Source organism: Epinephelus fuscoguttatus, linkage group LG5, assembly GCF_011397635.1.
Source record: "Epinephelus fuscoguttatus linkage group LG5, E.fuscoguttatus.final_Chr_v1".
NCBI lineage: Eukaryota > Metazoa > Chordata > Actinopteri > Perciformes > Serranidae > Epinephelus > Epinephelus fuscoguttatus.
Window position 1 is genome coordinate 31017351 of NC_064756.1, and position 23788 is coordinate 31041138.

Below are 23788 nucleotides of genomic sequence, written 5' to 3' on the forward strand. Positions count from 1 at the left end.
TATTTGACCATTCTTGATAGGACTCAAAATTTAGGTAGAAGTTGTAATTGACCGTTCGCTAAAGTCCTTAGCTTTTCCAAAAACACAAGCATGAGAGTAAAGTATGGATAAGATAGTGTGTTCATGGGGCATCGGTGGCTTAGTGGTAGAGCAGGCGCCCCATGTACAAGGCTGTTGCCGCAGTGGCCCGGGTTCAACTCCAGCCTGTGGCCCTTTGCTGCATGTCCTTCCCTCTCGCTCTCTCCCCCTTCATGCTTAAGCTGATCAATTAAAGGCTAAAACACCCAAAAAATATCTTTAACAAAAAAAAAGATAGTGTGTTCATCTGCTCTAACGTTCTGCAATGAGAGATTTAGTATTTCGCACAGATGGGTGTGGCCTGCAGGATGTAGCAGTGCACACTTCAGCGAGCTCTGTGACTGTCTCAGCTTGTGCTCTGTGCACACTTCATATGATAACTTACGTGCACCTTTGTAAGACAGCATTTGAATTATTTTGATTTGATAAGTTTAAGTAGTTGGACTGAGTGGCAAAGTAAGGACTTGTTTTATTAAATTCTATTCATTTTTTCCTATAATTTGTATATTTGGTCTTACACCTATGCACATAAAAATTGATAGGCTGCCTTGCAAGCTAGTTTAGCTTCTATATTGTATTTGGGGAAGTTTGCATTCCAGCAGCCCTCACCAACATTACCAGAGATAGTGTTACGTTTGCTGAATTCATGCAGAAGTGGATCAGTGTGGATGAATGAAAAATGGAAGCAATAAACAGCTAATTCGGGGTGGTAATACATTATGTGACACTGTAAATGTCACAATATTACCCGAAATCCTGTTGGTAACGCATTATATTACTGCGTCACTGCTAAAACATAATATATTGTACTGCACATAGCTATCAAGTGCATATTCAAGACCACTTTTACAAGACTCCTGTTTTAAATGAGTCTGCTAGAAACATAAAAAACTAAACTAAATTAAACTAATTAAAGAAGCTTTGTTAGCCAGCCTGCCACATCTAATAGAATTTGGCAGCAATGATTTTCATTTCAGCCAATGAAATCGACAGTCTAGAAATGAAAAGCCTGCTTTTGTCTGCCTGCATATCTAATCAAGGATGCACTGTTTCAAAATTAACTACAAATTTTAAGTGGTAAATCTGCTAATGTAATCTTTGTAATCTGCACGGTATGTGACAACAGAAGTCAAAGCGAGGCTTCAGAGGCTAAGCAACAGTAACCAGCAGTGGGCAGACCATCATGTACGGTCAGTTACCAAGGTCATTGTTCATTCACTTCTAATAGTTACTGTTGGGCATATTACCGTGTACGTCATGGGGTTAATGGTTAGAATCACCAAGAGCAAGTTAACAGTCTAACTTGTCAGTGTTGAATGTTTATCCCCTGGACTGATAAACAGTTGTTTTCTCTTAATTTCCAATTGAAGTCAACAAAATGCAGAGAAAAGGCTGTGAAGAAAATCTGTCAAGAATAGCCTGCTGATGTTCAAAGGCAGCAGACGTTCCAAGTCATTAAGTCATCACACATTAAGAGCTTTAGCTTGTCTATGAAAAATGACTATTGAATGCAATTTTAATCTGTCAGTTCCTTTGGCAGCCTGACATGGAGGAGGGATATAGAAGGGGTTTTAATTCTTAAACCGCTCAATAGATCTGGAAGAATCCTCAAAATGAAGCTGACAATTTGCACTTCACCGACACGTCATTTTGTTCCTCAGTTAATGTAAATGTGGAGGGTAAAACACGAATAACAGTGTTCAACCCCTTAGGTATGATAGGTGCTCATAGTGTTTCTAGACAGCCAGCTTCTGTAAACATCACACATTTTCCCTCTCTCATGTCAAAATTCAGACAATCCTGCAACCTTGAATCATACTTCCCATCACTGAAGAGAAAGCTAATGGGACCTGACGGGTCACTCACAGCAGTGGAGCATGTGTGCCCTCGGGATTGAGGGATGTAGCAGGGGGCAGGAGCTCTGCTGTATATGTATGTGAAGAGCCTCCAAATCAAAGGCAGGGCTCAAAGGGTTGTCTTTGCGGGTGTCCTTGATTACATAACAATCACATCAAGTGGGTTGACCATTGTTCTCGAGGAGTTTACGCATGTGCACCTCAGCCGGGAAAACCTTAGTCGCTGTACTGCCATTGTTCCGAGGTTAAACTACATGTGGCACAATCTTTCTGTCTGTCTGCATCAGTGCTGAGATGCCACAGACCAAAAGCGCTCAAGGCACAGTGAAACTAACCCCTTCAGATAGCAGGTGTAAACTCATAGCAATTCCTTTTAAACACCTATGGGTGTCTGAATCCAGCTGCAAATGGCTGACAGCCTCCTGTCAGATGGGATTAAGGAGAGTGTTACCTGTGTGCAGAAGCATAGAAGGCCAAAAGGAGCAGAGTTCTGTGAGCTGGGAATAATTCATTTCTCGGTATTAGTGAAAATGATGTTAGACCTGATCTGAGTTCACTCTTCCGCAGAATATTGGATCATTTACTGGAGAAAGATTTGTAGCCTTCGTGTCACTCAACTGCAGGGATTTTTTTGAAGTGTGACCAAGGAGCAGGATTTAAAATGGTATTTTGTTAAAGGTCCAATAGCTAACTTTTTGCCGCCCAGCCTCCAGAAGAAAATGTTGGTAGTGTACATTTCTACAAGCCACTAACATGTTACATTTGCATATTTCATGCGTATCATATCAACATTTCACAAGTGACGTAGTACCCAACATGAGCTGACTTTGTTATCAGGAGGTGAGGGGGATGGTAGATGGCGTGTGCGTAGGCAAGATACCTCCAAGCTGCAGACCACCGCAGACCACCGTTTGAGCTCCAACTAACAACAAAACTGGTTGTGTTTTGGTGCGTCATTGCGAGATACCATCAGCTTTTTAGGCTCCAACCATGGGTGTTCTGTAACGACCATCGGTGTCAGTCCAGTATCTTTTTAGGCTTTAAACGTGGGTGGTTGGTAGCAAAGTGTCGGGGTTTTGTTAGCTTGTGTTTTTGAGTGTTTTTTTTTTTTTTTTTTTAATGTTTTGTAGCCACCTCATGTTTTTCCAGTGGCTTTTAAGGCTCTTAATGTGGGTGTTTTGTAGTGACCTGTCTGCATCTTTTTTTTCAGTGTTTATTTTAGCCTTTAAACAAAGGTTTTGTAGCAACCTGTAATTTTTTCTAGCGGCGTTTAATGCTCCAAACATGGGTGTTTTGTAGCGAGTTGTCGTTTCATTTATTTATTTATTGTAGTGGCTTTTTAGGCTCTAAACATGGGTGTTTTGTAGCAACACATCAGTGTTTTTACAGCTGCCTTTTACGCCGGAATTCCACGGGATGCATGTCCATTGCGGAACGGCTGTGCTGATAATCCGCTGCATGCTCCACCATCCGTCAACACCCACCGGCTGCGTTTGCTGTGCGGAGCGGTGCAGCTCCGCCGGACAGCGGGAGCCACAAGGACCCACGAGATCTCGTGAATTCATGCATAATCGCGCGATATAACAAGATGTAGTTTCTATAGACAGAACCACAAAACCAGAGGAGTAGTAGGAAGACATCTTGGTGCACCTCCATGATTAACAGCTCCTCGTCCATGGTGTCAACGGGGTGAAATGACATCTGAAAACCTCTGACCTGTTGACTTCAGGCCTGACTCTGCCCATTATGACGTTTTCAAGGTGTAGTGCAGGGAAATATGATCCACCGTGAAAACTGTGTATTTTATTTTGAAAATTAACGGGATGTTTTATTTTGTTTCTGTACACGACTTCCTGCCCCGCACGACCTGCTCTGTGCTGAATTGCTGCGTTGTGCTCCGGCGTCCGGCAGAAATAGAAGTCCTACGTATCTGTTGCGGAGGGCTCCAGAGCGCCGAAGCTGTGACAGAGCCGGAACGCAGCCGGCGGAAGCACACACATTGACTAGAATTGAAATATATCGGCTCCGCTGCCGCTCCGGAGCGCAGACGCAACCAACACACATCTGGTGGAATTTGGGGGTTAGGCTCCAAACCTGGATGTTTTGTAGTGACCTGTCAGTGGGTTTTTTTGTCTTTTTTTGTTTTTTAAGGCACCAGATGTGAGTGTTTAGTAGTGACCCATTGCATAGGGGGATCATACCACAAGCGGCTGTTTTTTTTTTTTTTTTTACCATGACATTGCTTTTCCTGCTGAGATGTGCCCTCAAAACTGGGTATTGTAAGCCTAAACCTGATCTTTTCCTAACCATAACCAAGTGGTTTTGTGCCTAAACCTAACCATGTTAACCACAGCATTGTAAAAACACACTTTTTTTTTTTTTTTTTTTCATTTTACATGTTGTACTTTATAAATATATGAGAATGTTGTCAATGATCCAAACCAAAAAGAAAAATGATCTGATAGAATTTCAGGATATCTCAATCTAAAGTACACTGGAGACTTGCAACCTTTCGTGTAAATGATCTGTCATAAATGCAGTGTCATCCTGTAAGACACAGGAAATCATAAAAATAAATACAAATACCAGGTCAGAGTGAAACTCAGGCTGCATATTTCTGTCAGGACAAGATCCTAGTCTGAGAGTGTAGTAACCGAGTCCAACCCTATCCCATTCTGTTTTTGAACAGTTGTCTGAACCTTCCCCAAGCCCAACGCTACTACCATAAAAAAAAACACTGCACTCTGATGCCACTTAAACTTGCAGGCAACCCTCTTTACACTGCCACATCCATTTTCATGTGTCAGTTTAACAACAAACCGAAAGATTAGCATGGATAGCAAGGAAACAGATGCGAAGCGAAGCACAAAGCACTACATCCAGTGGGCCAAGCCCAAATCTAACATCATTTGTAAATATGTGTCCGAACTCAGCCTGGTGTGGGTTGGGTATCCACACTCTGATCCAGGTATCTTAAGCAGATGTTCAGCTTCAAAAATAGGTCCAGATGAGAGGAAGAAGTCTTATTCAAGAATTGCAGGTTGAGTGATGCATCAATGAGCTTGAAGGCTAAACCGACGACACATCACTACACAGTTGTTTATAATACTGTAGGGCAGGTTTTTACCATCGCTACAACAATTCTTTTACCCTTTCTAAGTGATCACCAGGTCAAAAATAAGAATAACTGTAAAACAGTAATTTACATAACAAAGAATGTGCACTTGGATGTAACTGACTGGCCAAAGCAATGCCTTGCTTGATGATGATGTGTTGTGGAAAGGCTGAGCCAGGTTTTACTTTTTTGCCAGATGACCCTGTGTTTTCCGCTGCAGGCAGCTGCGTTGAGAGATGTGCTGTGCCAAAATAGTGGTCTAATTGAAAGGAATGAGGAGGCTGCCTTTCTTTGGACTGAACGCAGCCTATATTAAAACAGCTCATTACAAAAGAGCTCCTGAAATACACAGAACATTATAAATTGACATAAAACAGCGTCAGGGTATCTACACTTCGGTTAGATTCAAAGATTTCTCATTAAAGCTTCATTTAAACCTGTCATAAAACATTACGTCTTATCAACAGAAGGGTCATGTAAATCGTGTAGCGGACTCACACATTACAGACACACACACAGTGGTGCACACACAGTCAATATAATTGGTAACGTTTCATTGACCAGTTCATTCATCACACTGGAGGTCCTGATTTATTTTGTTTGACAGCGACAGTGCAGTGATTTTCTGTTTCCGCTTTGCCCGGTAGTTGAGTTTTGCTGGAAGAGACAGACTGGAAAAATTTCCACCTGCCACTCCTCTGTCACAACTACCATATGCATCCATTCAAATGTGTTTTTTGACTATTTGCCTGTTGCTTTGATGTGTTTTTCTACATTGATAAAAGTAGAAAAGATCTTACAAGACTAATTATCTGATAACGAGTCAGATTCTCCCGGCTTATGAGGTGCGTTTTTTTCCTTGAGGTGCCCTCTCTCTTCAGCTGAGGAAATGATTTCAGAGGAGTAGTGTGTGATAAGATGAGACAGAAACCTTGCGGGCATGACTAATGCTACTGAGTCCAATTAAGTTGATGCCTTGTACCCACTGAATTAAATCACCCTGATATGATCTTGTCTGCCTGTGCATATATTTGCCTTTAACTCTGATCACCTGAAAAAAATTAGAGAAGACAGAGAGCCTCACATATGCACAATGCATCGCTGTGCATATGTTGAACTTTGTACTATTACTTGTATATTTGTGCCCACATGATGCTTGTTAAAAATGCTCAGTTCAGGATTTGATGAATACAGTTGGAAAGATAGAAAAATGCCGGATATATGTGCCCTCCCAAAAATAAATGATGTGTTATCATGACAGTTGCAGGAAACTCTTCATGGGGTGGAAACTGACTAAATGAATAGGTTGTTCTCTACTATGAAAATTGCTAGGCTTCCAAGTGTGCTGGGATAGCCGATTACATATAGGCTTGTTCCCACAACTGCCATAAAACTACTGTGATTCCCTGTAACCACTGCACCACACCCACTGAGAGTGAATTTATGACTTAGTTAAGCTCTCTGAAGGCTGCAACAGCTTGCCAGTAAAATGATTGTTAGTCTAGAGGAAGTCATAAATCAAAACAGGCCTCGGTTTGTCATTATCTATTAATACTCTGCCACTCTCGCTCCAGAGTTCTGGAAACAGCCAGAACTTGCACGTTCTCGCCTTCTCCCAAGACTGAAAGATTTCCTCTGAAAGATGGAGGTAAAAGACAGCTCTTCAAAGTTTGCTCAGCTTGTGATTGATTTACTCATCTCTCCACAGTCTGCCTTATGTGCTGACAGCTCTGGAGGTGGAACAGTGTTGAACACCTTAATTGAGCCGAATGCGCGGAGCTTAAACGCTGCAGGCACAAACCCACACAATTAGGAAGGACTAATGACGTGGGGTATCACCCATTATTTCTCCAAATAACCCATAGGGCTTTCCATATTTAGTATCACTGAGTCTTAATTAGTGATTAGTAAGATGAAATGGAGTATTTAGTGATAATGGAGCATCTTCACACAAGCCACAGTATGACAGTATCTGACAGTATCTGCATCTTTTGTTAAAACACAAAAGTGGATGTATATAGGTCATTATTTGAAGATTTGTTTTTGACATCTTTTTGTTGCTGTAGTAATTAAGAAGTCTTTCTGTTCTTTCAGAGTCAAGATGATATGCATGTCATCCACAACAATCAACTGGGTAAGTCTTTTTTCTTTCCAATTTCAGTAGTAGCAAAATAGGTAAGACTATAAAAAGAAGCAAAAATTAAATGGGTAACACTTAAGATTACAATACAGGGGAAATATTTTGTACATGTGGAGTGCTAATGAAATATTAAAGCACAAGGAATAAGGAATAACAAATGTGCATTGAGGAGGAACCCTGAAATAAATGACTTTTATAATTACTCAGTACATATTAAATAATTAGGGTACAGATAGGAGCCCAGCGGGCTTGTGCCATTTAGCAACAGCTATAATAATGTCATGAAAAGGAACCAACCTACATGTGCTATTTCATAGAAAAATGTATATATAAAGCGAGAAAAGTACACTCAGTAGTGTGTAGATCACTGCAAGGCAGGCGCCCAAGCTGATCGTGGCCACTACAGACGATTCTTGTTACTTCAGCAGACGCGCAGCAGCACGTTTCAGAAGTATCCCAGAAGCTTTAGAGAATACATGCCTTGTCTATTTTTAACAAAGCCACAGCGTGTTGCAGAGCAGATCGAGTTTTCCTGCTCGTGGCACTGTATGTGAAATATATGTACAATATAATTATGAGGATGGATGTTTTTTAATAACTGAAACACAGGCACAAATCTTTGATCCATGATGCTCGTAACCGGACTTTCAATGGTATTAACTGCTGCACAACAAAGTAGGAAATAACAATAACTACAACTAAAACGGACAAAGAAAACATGCTAACTACATAGACTGCTTGCTTACTACAAAAGCTCCACTTCCGAAATGCTCCCGGTATGTTAGACACCATGCCCGGACCAAATGAAACCGGTTGGCAGCCGACCGCTAAAAGCTCATAGTTGTATAATAAATTGGAATTGTCCCTCTCTGCTCCCTTACAGTCAAGATGATTGGGAAGATAACAGACACGGGGACTAATTAATCTCCTATCATGCCTGACTTTAGTGTATCATAACAAATCAGGTATGGAACTAATCTGCAGATGCTCCGGTTCAAAATGAGATGAAACCTTTTCATGGATGCCAGTTTTTGAGCCAGAACAAAGGCCAAAATGAGGCCTGCAACAGACAATAAGGTTTGTTGTTTTTAGCTGAGCTAATTTTCAGCCAGCCAGCCAGTTAAAAGGAGTGTGAAGTCAGCATTTAATGATGGTATAAAACAGTCAATAAAACAGGTTTTTGAATAATTATGAATCACCGCAACCACGAGAGGTCCTTGAGCATAATGTCATAAATGTGCACTCAAAATATTAGACTGATAAGTCTAGTAGTTTTCAGACACACACACACACACACACACACACACACACACACACACACACACACACACACACACACACAACAGAATGCATGATCCCCTACAGGCTTAAACCAAGAATAACAAACAGTACAAAGAAATGTTTCTTATATTCTTTCTTATGTATGTTGTCCAATAAACTAGAATAAATTCAATTTCCGGGTAAATGTCTTATACCAGGTTTGATCTTCACATGGATCTTACATTTGACCCCTAAACTACATTACTGTTTTTAGAATTGTCTCATTATTTTATACACAGTTTTATCATTACAGCTAAAGAGATACGGTACAGCTGTCTTTCTGTTGTGCCCTACAATTATTATGTAAGAGTTAATACTCTATACTATACTACACTCTATTATAATCTCTCTCCCAAACACAAAGGTGTCTTCCCTTTATTCGGCAACCTCCACCAGATAGCCACTGTAATTTGCAGGCAACAATAAATAAACAAAGTAAGTTGTTATTATAGACCAGAATATATTAAACATCTGCTAATATGTTTAATCATCTAGATCAAAGATATTGCTGCTGTCTCTATGTTCAAAGCTGCTGTCATAGTACAGGTCATATTTTGGTCTCTGTTATTGTGTTCAGTATTTGAATCAGTCTGCATCAAAGGATCTGATTTGTAATGTTGGATGACATTCAAAGGGATGACCTATTACTGAGTATTTCCCAGTTTTAACAGTATGCTCAAAGGATTGAAATACATTATCACTTGATATGATATTGAAAAGTAGATTTTGAAATAAAATATGTCGGACAGTGTGACATTTGAATAGCAAATGCTGTTAAATTAAATTGGTAAAGGGACTCTTGTCTGTTGCCTGCCTTGAAAATGTAATCTTCAGAGTTCCTGAGACTTTTTCATAAATATAGCCCCATCTCTTTATCAATTTGACAGCAACCAGGAAGCAGAGCAAATAAAAAGATCTCATGCATGCCTTTCATGCTACAGGGGGCTCATATACAATCACCATCTGAGAGTGATTTTCGGGAGCCTGCAGAGGAGTTTGGAGCCAGTTTTCTGGACCTCTGCCTGTTGTTCATTCAACTGGGTCACCACAGACGCAAAAGCACACAAAAGCAACTTCATAATGCTCTCATTTGGCACCTCAGCACAGAGAGGAAATACAAACAGACAGCTATCTGAAAAATGGAGCTTCACTATCTGGCACCGCCATAGTAATTCCCTTTGTCACACCAGAAAAGCTACGCTCGCCTGCAGAGAATATTGTTTGTGGGCAGGAATTCAGAAGATGAGTAAAGCAAAGTCTGGCTTTCTGTTGTTTTAACAATACAGCTAACATCAAACGGTATAACCGGTTTGTTTATATAAAGGAGCTGGTGACCTTTTAGAAGATATTGGACAGAATCTCTCATACAATAATTCTTTAGAGAGAATACAGGGTGCCAAATCTAAATGCAGTGACATCTCATTTAAATCTGAATAAAATGAGGCATTATGAACAGTTTGTATACAATGCACATCTACATTATCACATTATAAAAAGCAGCGTGAGTCCTCTCACCATATTGTGCAGCATGTATTGTTTTTATGCCTCTTTTCCACAGTAACCATGGCTGGAGGCATTATGTTTTCAGGTTGTCTGTCCGTCTGTACATCTTTACATATGTCCCACTCTAGTGAACGAGAATATCTCAAAAAAACGTCTCGAAAGAATTTTTTCAAATTTGGCACAAACGTTACTTGGACTCATACAACACTTGGACTCAGCAATGAACTAATTAGATTTTAGGTGGTCAAAGGTCAAGGTTACTGTAACCTTGCGTCCATCTCATTCTTGTGTATCTCATGAACACCTTGTGGGAATTTCTTCAAATTTGGCACAAACGCTCTTTGGACTCAGTGCCGAACTGATTAGAATTTGGTGGTTGAGATCAAAGGTTAAAGTCAGTGTAACCTCCCAAACATGTTTTTGGCTGCAAGATAATATTGTATATCCAAAAGGTTATAGTAGGTCGGCTTAACAGTGATAGCAAAATGTTCTGCAAAAACACTTTGCGGCCATTACTCAACGTCATACTCAGGAACAGAAGGAAAAACATTTGATCAGATACTGAATGGGTGGCATGAATCATGGGTGTCCATCTTGAAACTGTGCTGGTTGTATAGATCTTCTGTGCTGCCGGGGTAAAGATGTGTGCGAGCCATCCATGTTTTCACAGACATGGATTTAAACCGTATGAGAAACTTGACTGGTTCGTGGAGGCATACAACTGTGGGGCAGTAATTCTAGTTTAAAAATGCAACATACTGCATCTCAACAGCTGAAACCTTGGCGAACATCACCTACCAAAATGCCTTAGGAAAAAAAAATGTTCAAACCAGCCACAGTATAAAGATACATAACTGCATAGCTTGGTAAAATATGAGCACTGAAAACATTCCCCATCAGTGCCCAGGGCCCAAAGTCCCAACTGAATGTAGCATAATCTCCTTCAGCACAATCAACAAATGTCTGTTTTCCCACACATTTTCTTGAAGCTTCACAGCGCCAGCATAAATGTTAGCTGATGGAGGAACACGTCTTCAATTGGCCATTAAATTCAGCTCATAGATGTAGAAATATTACACTAAAACTCCATCTCTCTCTTCTTCTTCTCTAAATTGGTTTATATTCAAGAGTATCAAAACAGCATTATATTCAGCAGCATCACAAAAAACATAATAACAAAAGTCTTCTAAAGCCTTTGGCTGTCGAGTCCAATCCATTTGGCCAATTCACTTCATTTTCAGACTCATGAGTTCAAAGTTCAAACTAAAACAATAGATGAAATGATGTTTTATTTTCAGTGTCACAGTAGATGAGTCACAGTAATGAATGATAATTCATGGAAAGAACTTTTTCAATTTAACTTTTTAAGTATAAAAGATAGTTTTAGATCATGTCCTGTGATCTAATTTTTTCTTTAACTCCTGGTTTAGAGCATACATCCTGTATATACATGTGCAGTATATGGAAGTAATGCATTTGGACAGGAGAAGCTGTTAACGAACTGAGGAAAGTCTAAAGTTTTATCCTGATTCAGACATTTTGATGTCTTCTCTGCCGAGCTCAGCTCTTTTAGTAAGTAGATGTGAGGCAATGATGCTCTTATCTCTTATGCAATGTCTAAAGAAGGCAGTTTTGACTAAAACCCTGTTGGCTACTCACCCGGACCACAGTAATGTTTTACTTATTTTGCTATTAGGCTGATTTTATATTCTGTACCTTTTAAATTTAGACATTTAAAGCTGTAGTTGGTGACTTTTATTAAAACAATAACATCTTCCATATTTGCTGAAACTGTCACCATAATCACAGTACTAAATGAGACGAAAAAATCATATTCCACCTTTGCCTACTCTGTTGTCCTGAAGCACTTATGTTGGCCTAACTGCACGTGAACAAAAACAACCAATCAGAGCCAAGGAGTCTCTACAGCAGCTGTCAATCATGTCAGTCACTACTTGTGAACTGTGGTCAAGCTGTTAAACTAGACAACGCTGATCAAATATGAATCAAGATTCTGTTATAGCGTTGTCGGTGTCAAATGTCTACAGAAAGATTTAAGTAGAGGTGTGACAAAAAAAGTCACAGTTCGGTTCAATACCATACAGTGGTGTCATGGTTTGGTACGTTTTTGATACATCAAAAAAGTAAAAATGCCAGAGAAATTTCCTTGATTGTTAAAATTTTAAATGAATGAAAAGTAACATAATTTGGGCTTGTGTTTTTTGTACAAAGCAGGGATTACAGTCTTGCTGAAATGGGCTTGTTAAGGTCTGGGTAAAACAGAATCAGTGATTTCTTATACACATTATACATGTTGGGAAATACTTGCTGAACATGTGAAAAGGCTGATAATTGTGTGGTACTGAATTGTGGAGTTACACTGTTTAAATTTTTCATCAATTCTGTGTCCAGAAATATTTTGGGTGAGCCAAAAAGCCTGCTCGATGACACACTGCCATCCTTAACATAACCCCTTTCCCTACTATGTAAAAACTACATTACTACTGACTTTTCTACGTTTCTTTCACCCACTGTATGTCGGCATCGAGTTCACTACATCCCACAAGCTCTCAGTCTAATAAATACATGATTAAACATCACTGCATGCCACAATCATATAAACACAAGCTAAACAGCCGTCACTAATGTACCTTTTAGTCTATCTGGTTGAATCAACTACCTGTTCTGGCAATAGCCGTGCAACAGCTCCTGTTCCCTCATTAGGGGGGGTTAGTACTGTGCAGCCATGTGTTTGCTGCAGGCTTAGCTGCTAAAGAAAGTCTGTGGCCACACAGCAGCTCGTACTTCAGCTCGAGGGTCATGTATGTTACAGTGCTACTGGGTCAGCTGCTAAGGAGAGTCTGTAGCTGTGTGGTGGCTCATGCGTTGGCTCAGTGTGTTTTTATCCACCACTCTCTCTCACCATCGCCCTCGTAACTCACAGCAAAACCAAAGTGGCTCCTGTGGGTTATTGGAGGATCTTTCATTTCTGGTCTGGTGATGGCATCATTCACCGTCTTGCCATGAGTTACCTTAGCGTAGCTGCCTCCCATTGTGCCTCACTGGAGTAGAATGTTTTGGTTGCGAGTTGAGAGGGGAAAACAACATGGTGCCTGTTACGTCATGTGGGCTGCCTTGGTGAGTGCAGTGGCACTGATAACATTATGTTAAACACAGTTTATGCTGTAATATTTTATTTTCCAGATATAATAGGATAGTTCGACGTATCGTTCGGTTTGTAATGGGTACCTAACAGAAAGCCTCGCACCAAACGGTTCACTATGAATACGTGTATTGTTACACCCCTTTATTTTAGTGTACTGTTTACCTGTAATAGAAGACAGATAGTCCGGCTGGTGGGTGGTGCTTGGTACCTTAGTCAACTTTGTTCAACATGGCAGCCTGGTTACAGACTTCCTGATTTTTACAGCCAAACAGTACACTAAAATATGTTTACAAAAACATTTGACATTGGCAAAACAGTAACAGAATCTTGATACATATTTGATCAATGTTATTTTTTTTAATTTTTTCTTTTTATGGGGAGACAATAATTTGTGAAACTGGAATAAAATAGAAGGAAATTAAGAAAAGGTTACAATCAGCTTCTAATGCAACATATCTCATGCTCTACTGTTAGTTTTATGTGTAATGCCGGCCTTACACCAAACAACTTTTCAAGTGATTTTGCTGTTGCAGACAGTGTTGGAATAAAGGGTTTTACCTCACTTGGTGCATGCTCTCGTGAACTTAATTACTTGCTGTGAGGTAGCTGTCTCACTCCGAGCGGTCTTAAAGGGATAGTGCACCCAAAAATGAAAATTCAGCCATTATCTACTCACCAATATGCCGATGGAGGCTCTGGTAAAGTTTTAGAGTGCTCACATCCCTTGCGGAGATCGGCGGGGGGAGCGGCCAGCACACCTAATGGTAGACGGCACCCCAGACTAACGTCCAAGAACACAAAATTGAATCCACAAAGTATCTTCATAGTGCTCATCCATAGTGATCCAAGTGTGCTGCAGCCCCTGAAGTTGTTTCGAAAAACGTCATATGAACTGTGTTTGTGCTTCACTGTAGCCTGTAGCTCTGTCTGCTTCTCTGTGCTCCGCGCTCACGTGTGCGCGCCTGCGTGAGACCAGCGAAAGCATGAGCTTTGCTCACCCGTGTTTACATCATGTGACACGTGCACCGCAGGGAGAGACAACAGTAACCACAGAGCTAAAAGATAATTTTCACTACAGTCTTTTAGCAAAGGACAGCCCAACATGTCTGAAGACTTTGAAATTGAGGAGGAACAGCATTTCTTTGTTGAGCCGTATTTCTTTGAGCCCGAGTATACGGACGGAACTCAGGCTACTGGACGAAGCAGCCGCCGCAGCTCATGAGCCAAACCCTCAGCCAGCCGCAGAGTACCAGAGTAGAGCACAGGAAACCTGGTGGTGTAGTTGTTTCAAATGCAAAGCAATGCCAACGGATGAGGAAAGTCTTTGCTGCTCAGACTGGGAATTGGCGATGCCTGCACTTGAGAATCTGGATATCAGTACTGACGAGACTGCTGTTCTTCAGAGACCGTGCATCACCGCACACATGTGAGCGCGGAGCACAGAGAAGCAGTCAGAGCTACAGGCTACAGTGAGGCTAAAAACAGAGTTCATATGACGCGGCTGCAGCACACTTGGATCACTACGGATGAGCAGTATGAAGATACTTTGTGGATTCAATTTTGTGTTCTTGGACGTTAGCTGGGGGCGCCGTCTGCCATTAGGTGTGCTAGCCGCCCCCCCCGCCGATCTCCGCAAGGGATGTGAGGACTCTAAAACTTCACCAGGGCCTCCATTGGCATATGGGTGAGTAGATAATGGCTGAATTTTCATTTTTGGGTGCACTATCCCTTTAAGTCAGTCTTTTTCTTGTCTTGACATTCAGACAAAGTTAAACATGTTTATTATTATCATATGTTTTAGTCTTGGTTCATGCGTATCTGGAAATTCAATGAGGAGAATATTGACAATGACCAATAGCTGCGCTCTCTCCATCAAACAAGGAGCAGCAAAGAGGGTAGACAGTAAATATGGAGGGGACTCAAGGGAGGCGTTAGAATGTGAAATAGTCTTGACTCTCTCATACTGTGGAGAAGGAGTAGGTGGAGTTGTGGAGTGAACAGTAGTCAGTGTTTAATTCGGCAGGTATCTGATCAACCAACTGGCACTTATTTTAGTGAGAAATCTCAAGTTTTGAAACATCTCGTCTCTTATGTCAATGGTCTTCTCTTAATAAAATAGCTCAACTAACCAACGAAGGCAGGTAGCGAGTTGAGTTGACAAAATCCAAATGTAAAGTTTCTATGCCAAAACAGTTTATTTTTTATAGATGATGTTAATACAGAATTGACAAGAATACTGTTGACATATGACGCCTTTTATCTTGTGTTTTTGTAGAGGTGTGTTTGTGTGGACACATAAGGAATTGATAATGTGTCATATTTCTTTAAGGGTGTTTGGTGTAATATTTTCCACCAGGTACTGAGAATTTAGTCTCTTAAAAGTATTTTCAAAGTCTTATCAAAGTTTTGTAGTGTATGGTAGGCATAAGTAGGAAGACAACATAAGACCATGATGCAGAATTTTATCTCCGCTCATTCATCATATTATCTCTTACATAAAACCTCTTGACTGCATTACATTGTGGTCTAGTGGTGCTACATTGGTGGAGAAATTAGTATTTCTGCCTCCTCTACTCCATTTTTCCTACAGTCTCTTATGGTCATGGCCAGGTTCTGTGTTTTTTAGTATGGTTTTTTGTGCTTTGTTTCAAATGTAGAAATAAATCTTTGCTCTTTGACCATGAGGGAATAGCATCAAAATCAGACGTTCACTGTTGTTGTAGAAAAATAATTGACCTATAGGTTTGGTTCTTTGTATGTAGGAGAAAGAAAAATGTTCTGGCAAACAGCAGATGCAAGCAACATCAACAAAAGCTGTTTCTGAGGTGGATTTTTCTTTTTTAATGTATAAGTGTTTGATAGTTGAGGGCACTGGGCAACTCTGTACCACAAACAATGAATGGTGTTCTTGAGAGCAGAGAAAGAGTGCCAGAATTTAAATCAGATTATCACTATAACAATAATTACGCTCAGCAAAGCAGTGCTACCGTCCCCTCAGCAGTTGTATTATATTCATGAAGTGGCTCAGAGCCAGCTTCTCCAGGCCAGGGAGATACGCATTGTATCTTCAAGAAGCTACAGTGTTCACAAGATGTTGACTGAACTTTTCCTGCTTACCAACTAACATTCCCTGTGTATTTACTTTCCCTTATTTTCTAGCCTCTCACGTTTTTTAGTGCCTGGCTGCATGCCATCTCTCCTGTTTCTGCCTTTGTTTCTTTATTATTCTGAGCATGGCTGACGACTTATTTTCCAAATTAAAAGAACACCATCCTCAAAAATGTCACAAACAGTGCTGTGGTATATTGATGTATGAGGTATGAAATCATGTGTCTTTCAAAAACAAAAAATCTGCTTTTCAGAAGTGAAGAAAGATTTTCAAGCACTATTATAGATAATTAATGGGTTTCATAAGCAAAACCTGGAATCTGTTTAGTGTTAATTGCCCTAGCTTCCTGAATTATTGATGCTAAGTGACGGTTAAGGGTGGAGTTCAACTCTCATTAGCCTTCGGCAGGGTTGTCCATAGAGTCATGAACTCTAGAGAACCTCTAATGAGTGCGATGATCACAGATTGGAGACCCCTTTTTTTTCAAACTTTACGTGTTGCAACTGCTGTGTGGTTTTCTGTATGTGTGTTTGTGTGTTACAACTCGGAGAGAATTGTAATGAGCTAACTTTTACAGCAGAGTGACTTTTCCCTCTGATGGCTTTCCCCTCATGCATACTTCACACACACACACACACACACACACACACACACACACACACACACACACACACACACACACAACCCTGTGCTTCAACCCTGTGGGGCTGTATGAGGTATGGCTGGGTAATATGGACAAAAATTCATATCGTATTGTATCATGGATGCATACCGTTCATATTTTCAGGCTGAATGGCAATACACGATAAAATCTTGTATTTTCTACGAAAGGGGCAACATGTTTTCAGTTGCTAGTCAAAGCCACATTTGAGATGTCACACACACTTTTATAAACACAGACTGTGATCAAAATTAAATGTAAAGACAGGAATTTTATTCCTGCACATAGCATCAACAGAGAGGCTGAGGGAGGGAAGGAGCAAGAGACATTTGTATTATACACGTCTTGTATATGAAACGTCTGCGTTGTTGCTGCCTTTTTTTTTTTAGACAGATCTGTCACCTGCATTGAGGCGCTGTCTCCATGTCACCCAATAGACTACAACTGCCAAGAAGACCAGCGACATGCTATGATCCACCTCACACACAAACTAGCAGCGCAATGCTTGATTGTATGTGTGCTGCAGTATTTTCATCTCACAGACTGATTTAGCATAGCTCGTGCAACATATAGTCCGGCGTCGCACTGTAGTATAAATTAACAGCCAGATTAAACAGAGGAGCAGCTGTGTCTCTCTTAGAGTTGCTGAAAAACTCGTGAGTGAGTGGGGCGGAGTTGTGTGGAGAGTGTGAAAGAGGACAGATACACACTGGTGTGTGTTTTGTAACGCAACTTGATCCTATATCAATATAAGCAGTGTCTAAATTTATAAATATATTCATATATCATACATAGTCATTATGTCGCCCAGCGCTAGTCTGAGGTACTTACCCATAGTAGGCTTGTGCCAGTTTGAAAATTTTCCAACTGGTTTCATTTAAACCCAAATATCTAACCGAACTGATTTATCGAATTATATACCTAATTTTACCACTGGGGGTCGCATTTGAGCTATTTTTCCCAATAAAAGCCCATTATAGGTGTAATGCACTTCCAATCCACTAGGTGGCGATAATGCTGTATTAACCGCCAATACCCACAAGGTTACACAAGAAGAAGAAGAAGGAGCAGAAGGACATTTCTGTCACAGCAGCAGCAGACAGCTGAGCGGAGCTGCGGAGTCCGCAGTCCACGGAGCCTCTGAGACAAACTAAACAAAACACTTGTAAGCTCCTCCACTTCATTTAAAAACATACATAAACCTTATTAAGTTGTCATAATGCATGTTTCAATGCAAGATAAGTTGAATATAGTCCCTTGACACATCGCTGATGTGAAAAGCCACCACTTAACCTCACCATCAGACAACCCTTTCCTTTGGGGTCCATGTCATTGGTCTGACAGCCCATTGGTCCGACATCCCATTAGTCCGACGGTCAGCGGTGCTGAACGGCTCCCGGCGGGCGTATTTCTACCTTGATGGTGCACCGCGACCAGCTCTGGGCCAGCTGGGAAAGGCTTGAGGTGAAGTAGGCTCACAGCTTATATGTTTGTCACTTTCTTTTTCATTTTAACCCACACCATGATCTTTTCCTAACCCTAACCAAGTGGTTTTCGTGCCTAAACCTAACCAGACCTTAACCACAGGGCATCATGATGATTTTGGAATGGACTTTGGAACAATGGGTTTAAAATGGTCAGAACAATGGGCTGTTGGACCAATGGGCAGTTCCCTCCCTTTGGCACTACATTATAGTCTTAACCAAAAGCCCAACTGTGCCATGTACTGTATTACGCAACAGGTGAGCTGTTTGAGTCAGAAAGTGCTGTTGTGAGCTCCGACTGAAACAAAACTTCACTTTTCTGAAGATTGCAAATATGGTGCCTGCTTGTATTTCTCTGGGCTGTTTACTCAAAGAAATGGAAACAGCTGTGGCTACTTGCACTGAATGTAGACATCAGCACTCCATCTGCAAGACTGATACAACTTGGCTTTTGCGGTGAACATGTGTCCTAGGAGGATAATGTAAAACCCAACTATTAGGTGAAATTACATCCAAACAGGGTTGTCTGACAGCAAGGTAAAGGGGTGAAAATATTTTGAATACAGGGTCCACATAGACTCATCTTCATGTTTTTAGCTAGGCCTGTTTTTGGGTAACTAAAGTATGTTTTGCTGCTAACCCCCATTGACAGCAGTATATTGCATGCCAATCACCATCTACTGTATGTAATACATTGCTTATGGATACTTCATACAACCCCACTTCAAAAATACAAACTTTCCCTTTAACCCTCACAACTAAATGCCAAACCCCAATCTTTACCTAACCTAAACATGCTTCTAACCTGAAACTTTAAATCAAGTCTGAACCCTCAAACAGGCCTTTAAAGGTCTGTCTGAAGGTGAGGAAAATATCCTAACTTTCCAAACATGTCCTCACTCTCAAGGTCTAAAACTCAAACTGGTTCTCACAAAGATAGAGGTACACACACACACACACACACACACACACTTCCTCTCTTCTTTTGCAATCGTAGTGCATCTCCCTATCTCTCTCTATTGCTTTGCTTCCTCATTGCACTCCCTTCCTGTCTGCCCCCTCTTTGCTATTTTCCCCTCTCTGTTATACTGAGAGATATTTATGACGCTGACCTTTTCAGCAGTAAGCTGAAAGTTAAATACACCATGCTCTCTATTGATCTTGTGTGAGGCAATTAAAAGTCTGTATTAATATGAGAGGATGGCTGATAGAAAATCATTTTACTTGCTGGATGACACATAGGTCTATGCCACACTAGATGATTGCCTGTAGGGAAGGTAAATTATTTTTATATGGCTAAATCAAACTCTCAACAGCCTAAAAAGTTGGCTATATTGAATTTGGCCTTCCAGATTGAATATCACCGGATGTCTGTGGATTGGCTATTAAATCCTGGTGCTGTCTGGTGTGACGGTCATGGTTAGTTTGGTCAGGAAACTGCAACCCAATTCTCTTCGGTGCAGCATGTCTCTCGGATGCACCGTTTTGGACGTGAGTAAGAGAGAGAGAGATGGAGGGGGAATTTTTACGAGAAGGATGATTCTGGGCCATCTTGTCTCAGGGAGTCCAATGATGTGAGTCATTGGAGTGTAGCAGGTTTTACACCAGCACAATCAGCTGCTGGATGAGGAAGTCAGGCCCGCCGACTATGGAAATGAGCTATTGACATCCTCTGTCATCTCTAAATATGTGCTGCCAATGGAGAGCTCTGGATCTGTCATGACAGTTTCATTGTTCCCACAACAGCCTAATGGCCCCACTTGCAGAATCTTATCCCTCTCAACTTTTGCAGGCGTTTGTCATTGAAATTGCACTATTGATCTGCTTTCCCTCGGTGCACTCCTCCTTTTCCTCTCAGAATTCTGAACCAGATTTAAAATGCTGCTCTCCCAAATATATGCATGCATTCATTTGCGCATGTTCACTGTCGGTTTCCTCACCATGGACAACTGTTTATTAAACTGTGGGGACAGAGATGCTCCGGGCTGAAATGAAACATTCCTGTGACAGCTCTGATGACCACACACACCTGCTCTGTGACACTGATGGAGATGACAGAGCTCCAGGAGTGCCTAGAGGTCACTGTGCTTTCAGCTCCTCTGCCACTTGGCAACGTCTACCGTCCTGCTCTAAGGAAGTGTCACTATTGATTTGTGCCATTGAGGTGACAACACTGCAGGGCAAGGCCACGACGAGAGCACACAATCTACATTCAAGTGTAGATATTTACTACAAACCTGATGTATGCATGCACACACCAAGAAATACAAATACATTTTAGTTCATTATCCTGGATGGGGCTGCACCTATCTATTATTTTTGTAACCGATTGCACTATTGACTAATCCATTGATTAATCGAGTAATCAGATAAGAAATACTTTTGCTTTAATAAAGAGCAATAGTTAATGTGCAAAAAAAGAAAATAAGACAGGTCTCTTAGATGAACAAGTAATTGGTTTGCTTTTTCAGAAAAATCAACATCTTTATTGCTTAAATTGCTCACTGTTAGGCTTCAATGGCTGCTTACCTCACCTGATAATGTTTTTGTTTATTTATACATCACTGTGAGGAGCGTAAGTCTGTGTGTGTGTGTGTGTGTGTGTGTGTAAGATCATAATAATATGAATGAAGCTCAGGTTTTTACAAACTGACTGCAGCAATTTATTTTCTGTGGTTAACCAAGTTTTTCTCAAGAGAATAAACAGAAAATAAAATACTGCAGTTAATTTGCGAAAGCTTAACCAGCTACCACTATGATTTATATTCTTACAAGGCAAACTTTTGCCAATTTTTCAAACAGCTTTGTGTCACCACAGTGTGGGCAGTGTGTGCAGATGAATGGTGGTTGGCTTCCCTCTGTGCTGCTCTTTCTGCTCATCCACCTGCGGGGGTCCCTGGGTTTTACGTCATCCAGCGGACTTTTGCTGGTTGATCAGCGGGGAACTCGAAGTGCTGGCAGCCCAGAGGGACTCAATGCTGCCATTGATGTTATCTTGTGGAAGGTCCACTTCATGAACTTCAGCTAGTTTGGTTTTATAACAGATGGACTGTATTGGATTGCAGTCTTTTCATTTTGTTTCAGCTTGAAATTATCCCAGACTTTGAACACTTTCTGTCATCTTCTTTGGCCTGTCTCCTCTCTTCGCCTCTCACTATATTCTACTTCTCCTTCCATTTTGAAATCTGCTCTGTCAAATCACATCTTCAATTTTAAGCACAGCATATTTGTAGGTGTCTTCTTCACGTCATGTGTCTACGGCATAAGCGCACTGCGCCACAGTGATAATCATCCGTGTGAAACACAGTGCGCTGTATACAAGCTGCAATCTCCAAGGCTAAAACATTTAGCCAAAAAACTGCAGTTCCTTGAATGGCCATTTGAGGCTGGCTCCGAAGGTGAGTCAATCGCCATAGACTCCCATGTTAAAATGCCCAACTTTACAGCAGAAATAAATGTGTTTGCAACCTGGTTCAAAAATATTTGGGTCTCTATAGCTAATTTCAACATTCATGACAACTGAGCAGAGGCAGAATTTTTATATAACTCACCTGTTTGCATTTTATTCAGGCTTGAAGTAACGCATATTTAAGGTGTGGCCGCTTGAGTGACAGGCTGTCTGCAGGGCATCACCACAGTCTATGAGTCAGATCCACCCTTTGTTGATCCACGGCTCCAACCTCTCATCCAAATATGGTCAATTCTGGCTCCAATAAAACAAGATGGTGATGGCCGACATGCTAAATTTCAAAAAGGGAGTCCACAAACCAATGGTTGATGACACGGGAGCTACATCCAGTATTTTATACAGGCAATGTCTGCATATAGTTATATGGGTTAAACAAAGCTTTGATGCAGATTATTTGCATCAGTGATTTTTCAATAATTGAGTTATTCAAGTTTCTTAAACAGTCATTGCAGCCTTACTTGATTCTTTAATCAGTGCGATCCTCTGCCTTCCATGTGCAGAACTCGCTGGGCAATGACACAAAGTCTTTGCACAGAGGTTACTGGAGACCAGATGGTGATGGCCTTTAAAGGGTGGCTCCATGCATTTAGAAAAGCATCAGATCAGAGGGAGAAAGAGGCAGAATTCTCCTGTGTCTCATTTCATCCAATATATTTCAAGGCTGATACAGTCTCTTTTTTTTTTTTTTTTTTCACGGAGTGGCCTCTGTGGAATACTGAAAGAGTGAGGGGAGACAAACGAACACAAGACTCATGCTTTCTAGTTCCATCAGGCTGGCAAAATAAAATCATCTGTTTCAAGGTGACAGGGGCTTTGGCTTCATCTCCCCAGGAACCTTCAATCTCTTTCATTCGAGGCGTATTATTTTCAGCCAAGAGGCATCCTTTGATAATTTCACTTAACCACCGAAAAAAGAGCTTTGTGGCATGTTTGGCAGCAGGGTGCTGCTGCACATCTTTGCCCTACTATTAAACAGATGAATTGATTGCACACTTTCACCTCTGGTAATACTGCTATTAATACATCCACAGTTAATACTGATGGTACTAGTAGAACAACCTTGGTGGCAACTGTGAAAACGGAACATTCATGCAAACATTAAATACACTCCATAAAGCACTCGGAGTCACCCTAACAACCTTTGCAATGACTGCAAACTCCCTAGCAAACACCTGGCAACATCCTACCCAAGTACACTAGCAACTGCCAAGTAAAAGTCAAAAAGGCAAGCAAACTTATATTTTCTAAAATACAACTTATAGAAGTAAAACATCTATAAGCAAAGAAACCTTGTACGCTGAGTCCGATGCATTTTATCGCTCTAGTCGTAACGAGACAAAAAAGTGCCACCCTGGCTATCACCACTCTCTGCCCGTGTTTTGTATTTGGCATTGTGGCTGCCTGAGTTGTGAAGTGCTTCTGTGCAGCTATTTAATTGCACTCTGCTGTGAGCTGTTGTGTATTTCTGGATAGGCTAACATTACCTTCTCTTTGTCGTGGAAGATTTCAAGAAGGACATCCCTTCCATATATATTCCACTCTCTGATTACAGATGTATGTGTTCCGCAGGTTTCGCCACATTTCCTCCCTTTCTTTCCAGTCAAACAGCTCTCTAATGGCTTTTGACGGATGCGGAAAAACGCAGAAAAACAAACCTGTTCCAGAAACTTTAATGATGGATAAAAGTTTTGGAGTCAGTGTGTAAACATGGTTGACACAAAATGAGTCATATTTATTTTTAAACATGGCAATTGCAGGCAAAACATATGGACTTGGTGTGAAAATGCCTGAAGAATCACACTAGCAGCTCTGTGAGGCTATACTCAGGCTGTGATTAGTGGTGCTTTGAAGAAAATTCAAATGAAGACATTGATGATGGTGCTAGAG

General features: G+C 40.9%; 1 protein-coding gene across 1 annotated transcript in view; it reads left to right on the forward strand.

The window, feature by feature from the left end:
- The window catches only part of b3glcta (beta 3-glucosyltransferase a), an 89101-nt gene that overhangs the window by 22812 nt on the left and 42501 nt on the right, over nt 1-23788 (forward strand). The window contains exon 3 of the mRNA XM_049576600.1: nt 7144-7183. Coding sequence (XP_049432557.1) covers nt 7144-7183 — 40 coding nt within the window. The remainder of the gene's footprint in view (nt 1-7143; nt 7184-23788) is intronic.